Consider the following 12,200-nt stretch of genomic DNA (forward strand, 5'->3'; position numbering starts at 1 on the left):
TTGCTTAATTGGAATGATTAATTCGTATTTTGTTGTTTAAAAATTGTGCAACAGTTATCCCAAAAATATTTGTCATCAATCAGTGCCCAGGTTTCGTTTATTTTTTGGATCATATGTTTGAATCAGGTGCAGCAATCTAATTTGCATGATAGGTTTGGGGAAATCGGTATTAAGTATGTGGGTAAAAGAGTTAATATGATGATAGTGTTGAAAAGAAGATAAGCAATGGCTGTGTGATGACAATGAGATAATGCCAAAACAGGTTTTTACCTCTATCTGGATACATTGAAATGTTTTCCAGAGGATCTTGGATGAAGAAACACACCTTCATTGATAGAGTTGTCAGCATAATGCAGTAGGCAAGAAAAGAAAATGCCAAACAGAGGAGGGTGTGATTCTTGATAGTGGAGATTTTCATGATCAACTCAGCAATAATAAGGACGCTCAGTTGAACTCAATAGTTGCCAACTTAATAAAACTTAGAAACGGAAGAGTTGTACCATTTGATTCTGTAGTGCTAAAACGTGCACATATGTTATTAGGCTTTTAACAAAAAGTATCCACACTTCCTTTAGATTGTACATCGGAGACACCAAATAGCTATTTAGAGTTTTTGTCCGCTATGTATGAAAAAACTCCAACATTGAAATAAGAGGGTATGGAATTATTTAATAGTGAACTTTATATTTACCTTTAGGATTAATGTCTTGTTTTGACAAGTACAATAATGAAGTGCTTGTTGACTGATTGCTGGTATGCTGTCAATATTGAAGTACTTGTTAACTGATAACTGGTATGCTGTCAAATATTTTTTTAGGGATTAGAAAAAAAAGATGCACGGGTTATCAGTGTTTTAACATGCCTTTCACTCAGTTTAGAACTAAACTAAAACCTCATGATATACAATTTACTTTCGATTCTATCATATCGTAGCAATATGTCTGCAAATCTTTCGTTTCAATCTCCAGTATCCTCATCCACTTCTTTTTTTCTTGTAGTTTTTTGTATTCAAACATTTAATATATAATATAGATAACATATCTCTTCCTTTTTTCTTTCTTTTATTTCAATAATATCTTTTTATTGGTATCTTAAATCTCAATTGATATTTCCCATTCTATCTATTGATAATGTAACTTTTAATAATCTAATTTAATATCGATCGATGATATATATGGACGATTGCTATAAAAAATTTCTTTAGAAAAAAATAGGATGCTTTCCCAAACTACATAAGTTCAAAGAATGTTTTCATGAGGAAACAAAATGTACTGTCTAATTTAATGGAACCCAATCAGCACCTTTGGAGGTCAGCGGCGGTGTCAAGCATGGATGTGTACTCTCACCTACTCTGTGTGACATATACTTCTCCTGCCAACTGCATTATGCTTACAGCGACATCAACGAATGTGTATTTATTTATACAATATATTCAAGAAAACTCTTCAATATATCAAGTAACCAAAGTTAGACAGGTATTAATCAGGAAACTTCTCTACGCTCATGGTACAGCTTTTGTTGCATAAGTCAGTTACTCAGCTTCAGGCCCTGGTTGACAGACTGTCTCCTGCATGACAGAAGTTTAGCTTAAACAAAATTCAAAGCAAGACCAAAATACTAGTTCAACACACAAGCACAGCACCTCACGTTACCATTAAATGGCGAAGTGTGGAAATAGTTGACTTTTTTGCTATCTTGGCTTCATTATCTCCAATGATGTACTACTGGACAAAGACATCACCAGGATAGCTAAGGTAATGGGCACCATGTCACGGCTGCAGAAAAGCGTGTGGGACAATACCTTGATGACTTCCAATACTATAGCCCTATTCTACTGGATCTGTGAGATGAGCACTTTGATATAGGGTTGTAAATCATGGTCTTAGCAGGAAAAAAAGCTGAATATCTTCCAACTACGATGCTTCAGGCGGATTCATAAAAAAAGTTGACAAGATAAAAAAACGAAGAAGGAGTTCCATATGGAGAGCAAGCAAATAGGAAGGGTCCTGAATTGTGGATGGTACACACAGCTGAAGTAGAAAGAAAGATGAATAGGCTGCGATGTCTGATGATTACAAATTCTTGGGATCTCAGTTGTATATTAGGATTGACCTCTTTAGTCACATGAGATGTTGCAAAGGGACATGATTATCTATCGAGACTTATAATGCCACAGATCTAGTAATGACTAATGTTGTTATTGATTATACGTACTGATAATTTTCCTGAAAATGACTATTGAAAATATTTATTGATAATATCGATTAATAAAATCTATCGATAATATCAATAACAATACGTATTGACAAATATATTGAATTAGAACAATTTTCTACATTTCAGATGCTTTGTTTATTTTAAAATTGTTTTGTTATTTCTGGTTTTCAGATTTAAAAGAAACATTTTTAATTAACCACTCTAGTTCAGCTCGAAACCAAATCGAAACCAAAAGTACAATGGCACAAGAGTGACGTGTCCAACACGTCAGCTGGTCATTTTACTCTGAAACAAAAGGTCAACACAAGAGACACATCTCCAGACCATAGCTAGAGGTCACGTGATGGTGAGTGCAGAAAGAATTCAAGTGACGTTACAAGGTGGAGCTCCTTGGGGGTTTCGTTTGTCTGGGGGTGGATCTTTGCCCCTGACTATTAACAAGGTAGGTTGTCAAATTTGAGAATTTTTAGTTCTTTAGTATTAGTAGCCTACTTCTTTATAACTTGTTTTTCTCTCTTATCAGTAGTTCTGTATCATATGTAGCTCTTTATGATTAGTAGTTCTGTATTATTTTTTGTTCTAAATGATTTGTTGTGTTTTTGTATGAGTTCTCGGAAGAAATCTATCCGTGTATATGAGAGTTTCAAGGGCGGTGTTTGTAGGTGGACGCCTTACGCAAGAGTCGTGAAAAAAGGACAAGAAACAGAAAAGGGGGGGGGGAATCACACCTCTATCGAGTTTTTGTTGGCTCGTAAAATATAAGAATAAGGAATAAAAGTGTATGTCCATCCCTCTTTTGCAGAGGGGTGGGGATTTTTTTTTTTTTTTTGCATATTCATCAAAGATCTGTGAGACTCGAATGTCCCTGGTCTTGCTATGCCTAAGAATCGTTTTGATTGATTTATTGCCCCTGTCTCAACATAATATTATAGTTGGGATTCTCACAATCAACTAAACAATGGCGCAGAACGCTCAGTTGAACTTCAATGTTGACAACTAAAGAACAAGAAAATGGAAGAGAACAAACAGCGAAACTGTTCTAAAAGTGCACACAATTCGTTATAGAAATGTAAAAAAATAGCAAAGCTTATCAACACTTCTTTTATTTTATACACCGGATACACCAAATGTCTTGCTATTTATAGTTTTTCCTCCATGATGAAAATCATATATTCACGTTTTCTGATTCTTTGAGTTTTCCCCCCGCGTTCTTTAAAGACCTTTGCATGCCTAGAGAATCCTGCTGGGACATAACATTGTTCACGATACGTCTTTGTCCTTTGTAACAGTATTGAAGCTGTTTTTATCTTTCAACACGAAGCCAAGTAGCCTACTATTGAATCAAGCCTAATAATGTTGGTTTAATGTATCCTCGAAATGTCAGAAGAGCGATATAACAAGTTAACTAGAGTTTTGTATCCGAGACTTGGATGATTTCCAGAAAAGTACAATTCTTCTATTTATTGTTTAAGATTAAAGGATGAAAAAAAATGTTATCAACTTGATTTTTAATGTGTAATTTAAGGCATAATCTCTTTATTTATAGGATTATACACAATCTTTTTAACAAATTCTTGCTATAAAAAAAATAATAAAGTTTTCATGGACTCTGTAGATCTGCAGGTGTTTGTTTTGAAATGTACTGATATCTAAGGTTGAAAACGACCTAATAAAATCATGACCTCTATCAGCGGAATACGCTGTGAAAGACTCACCTGGAATATGCTGTGAAAGACAAGATGAGACTGATACAATATCAAAGCATATAAACATCTTTAAATACATTTTCTGCGTAAAAGATATGCATGTAACAGTAGTGCTTATCTTATATTTTTTTCTTATCTTTTATAGATTACTTTTTTTTTTCACTCTTGGAGAACTGATTCTTGTAAGACTTGTGTGAGTTCAATGTTATAGTTATGCTGTCTTCATATTTCTTTGAAATGGTATTGAAGTGTTTCTCGGAACAGTTCGATCTAATTTAATGTTTCTGAATAACGAAATCTGACATTTCTTCACCATTTCAGCGTACGCCCTCCTGCTATGTCAAAGAAAAAGAAACAAAAAAAAAAAGATTATTCTTGAATGAATCAACGAAACAATTATATGCATTTTGTTTGATTTGAACAGTCTCAGGAAACACTAAACGTTACTCCACTAAATGTTACTCCGTATCCACTTGTTCTAATAGGTTGGCATGCATAGGTCAGTGATGAAACATCTCTCTAACCAAAGGTCATTTCTTTAAATAACCGGCAACATTCGTAAGGTGCTGACGTACTGCCTTCTTCAAAAATAGCTCCATTTCAGCCTCCATTCAGCTTATTGCTCATGGACTTGTTCCAACAATGCCATCTTCCTACCGACACGTGTCAATACAAGACTCTTCAGTGCACTTATCACATACATCAGATCATCATTCTCAAACTTTGCTATGAAGCCCCAATGTCCAGAAACATTTTGGTAGATCATCATTCTCAAACTTTGCTATGAAGCCCCCAATGTACAGAAACATTTTGGTAGATCATCATTCTCAAACTTTGCTATGGAGCCCCCAATGTCCAGAAACATATTGGTAGATCATCATTCTCAAACTTTGCTATGAAGCCCCCAATGTACAGAAACATTTTGGTAGATCATCATTCTCAAACTTTGCTATGAAGCCCCCAATGTACAGAAACATTTTGGTAGATCATCATTCTCAAACTTTGCTATGGAGCCCCCAATGTCCAGAAACATATTGGTAGATCATCATTCTCAAACTTTGCTATGAAGCCCCCAATGTACAGAAACATTTTGGTAGACAAGTATATCTGATGTTTAATTCTTAGCTCAGTCTCCTCCACGGGCAACAAAACAATCTTTTTATTTTTGTAACAATTCACGACCCTCATTTTAAAGGTCTTTTATGTTTCAGTATATAGGCCCCTACCTCTAGTTTGGTTGAAATCTAGTTCAAAGTTTACATTAGGTTAATTGCAAGTTTTAGACTGACAATATCTTAAAAGAGCCATAATGTTTTCTAAAGTTCGAGGATCACTGAATTAGAATTTGATGTCGGTGAAAGCAGTATGGGAACTTAACAATCTTACCTACAAAATGGCGGTGTCAGCAAATATATTGCATCTTTTTTTCCCCGTGATTGTTATGACGTCACGTTGGAATACATTATCAAGATGTATACAGTAGCCTAGGGTAAAGAGCGGTGAGACTCTTAGCTGTTAGCCTGTGAAAATCTAGGAGTCTGAGAATGTCTCTAGGCTACATCTGTGCATCTCAAGTGATCCAAAGAGTTATTAGTGTACACGGAAGAGTGGAGGGATGTGAAACAGATGATGTCTGACTCTATGGATGCAAGGCAGTTGTGCAAACGTAACTATGAATAGAAATTCTTGCCTTCGGTCAAAAGAAAGGCGAATAGAATCGTGTGTAGCGGTTATGCATTGAAATGCCTTTAAAAAAGGCTTTTAGTCGATCTTGTTGCAGACCTCTAGCTAAAACGATTCACTGTAAAACGTCCTACTTACAAGATAAACGACGTTTCTTCATCAGTCGCGTCACTAGGGTCGGTGGCACCCGGTGCGGACCGCACCTCCTAGTGACGCCACTGCTCTTAATTCAGTTATTTTCATGTATCTAAAAAAAAAGTAAATGGATTTAAAACTTAAATGAAAATAGAACTTTCTTTTTGTGCCTTACAAAATAAATGGCACGCCTTCTCGATGACCTTGGCCTGGGGCGTCCCATAGTTTGAGAAATATTTCATAGATAAGTGCAAACTATTGTGAAGAGTCTTTGTTCTTGGGAACATTCAATTATTTAATGAAAACTAAATCTTGTAAATTTTTGTTCAAATGTGTCGATGTGATTTCTGACTAAATCTAGGCCTGTTGTTAGCAAATCATTGGTTTTCATTGAGTCAGATAAGTCTGGGGAAGTCAAGAGTTCGTATATTTATGGCGGTCTGCATCGTGGTATTCGTGGTAATCACTTTTCTGAAGTGTTGTATATTAATATGGTTTTTAATCACTTTTTAAAACCTAGAAATTTGTTTCCTATGAAAAAAACGTGATCCTAGTAGACTTATTAAAAACAAATAATATTTTTAAACAAACAGAAAAACTGTGTACAACTTTGGACGTGTATGCATTCACACATGTTCATCTTGGGATTTAGCAGAGTCGTGCAGAAAAACCTGGCCGTATGAGCGTCCTGTTGTCTATAGCAACATAGATCTCCTTTTCTTTTTCTGTCTATCCTAACAAACACTTCCTGTACTCTCGACAAACAAACGTTTTCTGTTGTCTGTAAAACTTAAAAGGAGAGATAAGCATGGGTATAACGAAGGGAAAAAAAAGAGATGGGGGGGGGGGGGTTTAAAGTACATGTATAAAAAAGTTTCTGTTGTGCCTAAACATTGCATAGATAATTGTAAAACAGTGCCGAGGTTTATATTGTCTTTAAAGCCTTTGTCTTAGTACTTACAGTTAAGGGTATCTACGTACATGCGTTCATGACTTATTAGATTAAAACATTCATTGCGCTATTGTTGTGAAGTTGATGACTGAGAGACGGAGGGAGTGAGAACTATTAAAGAACAGCCAATGGGAAAACACAAAAAGAAATTATTTGTCGGTGTTTAGCTTGAAATGTAGGTCAATACATTTCCCATAAACTCTCAATAGATGTGCCTGCTCTTGTCGTGTGTTGATCATTTGAATTTGTTTTCCGCTTGTTTTTCCAGAGTTCTAAAAGTATGGCCCCGTGCCAATTCAGAGAGACTAGACACTAAATACACTACTGTACTGCTACAAATCAGAAAGTATATTGTTAACTAAATAAAGGTTTTTAGTTGCAGTTGAAGACGGAGTGGGTCTAGAGAGTGATGGTAAAGAAACATCGCTGGAGTCGCTAAGAGCTGAGATTTATCATAGTCTCTACAATAAGTAGATCTAACAATCACACGTTGGTCAAGACAGACTACCCAAGTTGTTTTGGACCTGTACTGTCAAATCTACGCTTTAAGTCTGATGATACAAACATCAACACCTCACATTATTAGAGGTCAAGGACGATCTCAAGAAACCTTCATGCCCATTTAGATTCACATTATTTCTTCTTCCCCCCCCCCCCTCCCCACAAACCTGTTTGTGAAGACATACGATACCGAATTCATTGGAACTAACACATCAGCGCATTATCTGGACAGATATGTCGATATGTCCCAAGAGGAATTTATAGTCACTAATGTGCCAGGTGGTACATGCTAAAGCTTGTCATCTTGAATTTTACCAAATTATGCATATCACTGCGAGACTAGTGTGGTTTTTCTTTTAGTATGTCTCTCATGTTGTAGTACTCTGTCATACTAAAGTCTTTAGGAGGATAATATCTGTTTTATTGTATTGTATTGTTTTAGTTTTGTCTAAAAATAGATCTATGTATTTTAATAAAATCATAAAATTATATAATTTAGAAATGCAGTAAGCAACAAAATAAATATGCACATTGAAATGCACATTGCACATTGTCATAATTAACTTCAGGGATAAAACATTGTTTTAAATGAGATATTAGAAGATTGCAAAGAATAACAGAGACACATTAAAGGACTGTTTAAAATAGAACCACTTCAGAAGATTGCTTTAAATAGAGACTCATTAAAAGATTGTTTTAATTGTGAATAAATCAGAAGATTGTTTACACCAAATGACACATTAGAAGATTGTTTAAAACAGAGACACATTAGAGATTGTTTAACTAGAGACACATTAGAAGATTGTTTAAACAGAGACACCTTGTGTCTCAACAGATACGTAAGAAGAGTCAAGCTCACCTAAATGGTTTACAAGAAGGAGACGCCATCATCTCCATTAATGGCGTCCATGTACATGACAAGAGCCAGGACGAGGCTCTAGAACTGGTGGAGAAGGCTGGGGACTCACTTTCTCTGGAGATATACAGGTAAGTAGGCCTCTTCATTGCCAGACTTTACATTGACACAGGGTTCCTACTCATTATCAGTGGCGTAGCTAGGGTGGGGATGGGGGGGGGTGTCCAAAATCGAAATTCCCCCCGGGTTCCCACTTTCAAATAAATGTCCTTTTTTTACATTAAATATTACGCCACTACCATGTAATCTTACTATTCACGTTGAGTCTAAAACACTGGACAACATTGATCTAGATGATGTTTTAAATGCTTTTGCACCACAGATAGCTCGACGTGAAGCGATATAAATTGAGATTTGTCACTTATGCATTATCTCGCAAATAAACAACGATATTATTCATTTAAAAAGAGTCTAAATGATTATTACTTTTTAAAATCTACTTACATACTGTACCAATTGGAATTTAGACGTATACATTTATTAAGTACATTATCTCATGTCATGATGTCAAATGCCAAAATGCAGGGACCCTAAAAGGGTCCAATCCCAAATCCTTAGCTACACCTTCTCATTATTGTAATTTGTACGTGCTTAAATCCTCCCAGTTTCAGTCGGTGCCAGTTTTTATGGTGCCATTTTATGAAAACAACAACAACAACAATAAAACATTAGGTATAGTGAAAGTGAAACAAAAAAAAAAAGATCTGATTAGTCGCGGAATAAACATTTTTATGGTATGACAGGCGAAAGTTTTCTCTATTTGTGAGCTATGAAATGGTTAGTTATTTCCATTGTTTCCCTCGTGCTCTAATCATGCAGGAGCTTGACCCTTCTATTTGTCTTTTTTTTTGTGTGTAGTGGCAAGTCTTTATTTCTCTATCTAGTCTATCTATTTGCAGGCTACCTATATCTGTCTGTCTATTTATCTTTTTCTCTTTGTAGCCTTTCTCTCTTAATGGCCTAGCTTTCTTCCTGCGAATCTATTTGTTATATTGTTTTTCTAATCACGTGCAACTTGACAATATTATTTTTACAGAAGCAAAACAATTTTTTTTTTAATTTCAAATCTCCAAGTCCCATTATGATTCAATTTTTCTCTTTCTTAACTCTAATTTCAGAGGCGACAATGATGACTCGACTCGAGACAAGCCAAAGAAGGCAATCTTGGTGCCTGGAGGTGTAGCAGCAGCACCTGTCCAGGATGAAGCACCACAAGCTCAATTTATCAAAACATCATCTGTTGATAACGTCACTTCCGACTCATTCGAGACTGCAGAGAGTGACATCAGTCACGGTGGGTTCAAGGTCACAGTCTCTGTGGACGAGATGTCCGGCTCGACCTACAACACTGAAACTTCACCAGGACTCATTTTGAGAGCTACTGTGGATGACGTGTCTGCATCAAGTCGTGCCACTCAGATGGTAGAGCCCTCTCCAGTTCTCTCGGTCCAAACTGCTGAGTACACAAAAGACCAGTATGAGCTGGAGTCTACTTCATCCCTTCCGACAGTCATGGCTACTCCCTTCACTGACTCCACGGTCATTGTTGACGCCCCTGCTTTAAGCTTTATCCCAGGTCCTCAACTTCCTGGGCCGCAAGCCCTTACTGACACCTATCAATCAGGAACTGTAACCGCTTCACGATCTCCCCAGAGTCGCAGCCCTGTGCCACCACCGGTCAGTCCCAAACCAGTGGCCGTGCCGCCACCACCTCCCATCAGCCCCAAGCCGTCCGGCGTAACCTCCAGCTCTAGTTACGCGACTTTCGACGACGGCCAGACTCGACGTGAGGTCACCCGGGAGCAGCACATTCAGCGAAGCGACGACGGCTCCAACTCGACCGTCGTCCAGCGGGAATCCACTCTGACGACCAGTAATTACGGCCCGTCCTACGTGAAAAGCCAGCAATCGTCTTTTAACGTGGTTCAGTCCAGCGGCATCGGAGACACTCAAAGATCATCTTCCAAGACTACAACGTTGCTCAACACGACCACTACTGTCGTCAACAAAAAAGGACCCACGCCTTTTGCCAGTAGCGTCTCTAGCAACATACAGCTCCCTCCAATACCACAGCCTGGCCTCAGTGGAAGTCTTAGCACTGGGAATCTATCAAAGCCTGCTCCTATGTTTAAACCCACCAAATATGTCCCGGGATCTGGTAAGAAAGAAGTTCCTGGACTTTACCCTCCAACATCTCCTTTGGTGGACACTAACGTCAACGCTAAATTTAAATTTGGCAAAGAGAATGCTGCCCCGACTCCTATGTTCCAGGTATGTATAGACTATTTGAAATGTTATTTTAATCAGTGAATGATTTTGCTTTGACCTATCTGGCATGTTAGGTTACTACTCAATATTGTCATTGTGACTTGCTTACACCCTTCTCATTTCTAATCGGTGTCATTTTTTATGCTGCTATTTTATAGGAAAAGGCAGTCACTATGGCAGTGTTTCTTAAGTTGTTATCGTAGGCACCCCTAAAGGAAAAATAATTGTTTTTATCACCCCCCCCCCCAAGCCAGATTGGGACATGCAGGAGCGCCGCATGCTCCCACAGTGGGGTCAGGGAAGGTTTTAATAATGTCATGAAAAATAAAAGATACTTATAGACAAAATAATGACACAATTTTTGTGTTTTTATTTTGCATTTATATTTACGCTTTGTTTAGTCAATTACTTACGGGTAATTAATTAGTTTGTTTTCTACCGACAAGTATTCAGAGATATGGCTAAATATTTGGGGTTTTGTCCTCTTAGATTTTAGATAATTGTACACGTTATTTCTCCGACTATTCTGGGATCAAGTTGAAACTTTAAATAATTATTTATTGTACCTAAAAAAAACACGAATCAATAAAACAAATGTACTAATTACTCAATTATTTTTAGCTAATTATTTTGATAGCGAAAAGGGAAAATAACTTCTATATTATTGATAACTTGTAAATGTGGAGTTTTTCCCTTAGATAAGCTTTAGTTTTTTTTTTGTTTTTTTTTTTGTTAAGTATGCTTGTTTAGTAAATAGTATTTTGTTGATAACTATTAAGTGTTTTGTATACTAGAAACAGTTATTTCTGGAGATAGTATTGTTGATGCAATAGTTTCCACTTTCCATTCAGTAATGGGGTCTTGGAGAGCGCCGAAAGCTCCCTCTTCCCCCCCCCCCCTCCAAACGAGTCCGGTTGCAGCCCCGACGCCATGCATATTTCTACGTCTGGGATTCAGAATTTCTTTCTCCTGGCGTCTGCAACACCTTGTCTTAAAACGGGTTGGGGCGGGCCGATATTGAACTGTTTTCTTGCAATCAAGAGCGCACTATTCATCCTGATTAAAAAAACAAAAAGATGCAGGTCAAATCAGGTCTAATAAAGAATGAGGCAGCACTGGTCAACACTGTTATGAAAGACTCGAGGTACATACAGCACGCGTATGCCGTGTTAAGTAAGACATCCTTCCGAAGACCTTCTTATTTTAGTCACACAAAAGTCGTGAACATAATGATGCACGAGTCAGGAACATGTCCACCCTTCTGACACAAGTCGAGTAGAATCACGTTAGCGGATACATTTTGCAATGTCTTCTTCAAAACGTTTTTAGACTATATTGATGAGGACTAAAATTGTACCTATTTTAGAAGGTTCTAATTACTTCAGTTTGTGATATATTGGCAATAATGTTATTTTACTTGTTTATTCATATGTCGATTGCTAACTACAATGAAAATACAAACTTTTTTTTTATACCATGAAAAATAAATTGACCCGTTTCTCTCTCCCCCCTCCCCCTCATTTGATTATACCAAAGCTTTGCGCTCCATATGGGAAAAGGGGCGATCTCAACAGCTTGAGAAACGCTCCACTCTAGTTTCAGCCAGCCACGAAAACCAATGACATGGCAGAGTGTTAAGTCATTGATTAACATGCATGACTAGATTGACATAGGGACACGCGTAGGATGTAATCATCATTTTTTAAAAGTAACGTCTGCATTTTATAAGATAATATTATATTATAGGCCAATGGAATGAAGCCTATAAGTTTTTCTATTTGTGAGCTATAAGATTTAATTCACCTCCTTTCTAAAACGAGGT

At 37.1% G+C, this 12,200-nt stretch overlaps 1 protein-coding gene across 4 annotated transcripts in view; it reads left to right on the forward strand.

Moving 5' to 3' along the window:
- Positions 1-12,200, forward strand: part of LOC106077156 (uncharacterized) — a 39,902-nt gene that overhangs the window by 22,136 nt on the left and 5,566 nt on the right. For all 4 annotated transcript variants that reach the window (XM_013237934.2, XM_013237932.2, XM_056021391.1 and 1 more), the window contains exons 2-4: positions 2,389-2,659; positions 8,030-8,181; positions 9,229-10,381. In XM_013237934.2, the coding sequence (XP_013093388.2) occupies positions 2,561-2,659; positions 8,030-8,181; positions 9,229-10,381 (1,404 nt within the window). In that variant the 5' untranslated portion in view covers positions 2,389-2,560. The remainder of the gene's footprint in view (positions 1-2,388; positions 2,660-8,029; positions 8,182-9,228; positions 10,382-12,200) is intronic.

Source organism: Biomphalaria glabrata, chromosome 2, assembly GCF_947242115.1.
Source record: "Biomphalaria glabrata chromosome 2, xgBioGlab47.1, whole genome shotgun sequence".
NCBI lineage: Eukaryota > Metazoa > Mollusca > Gastropoda > Planorbidae > Biomphalaria > Biomphalaria glabrata.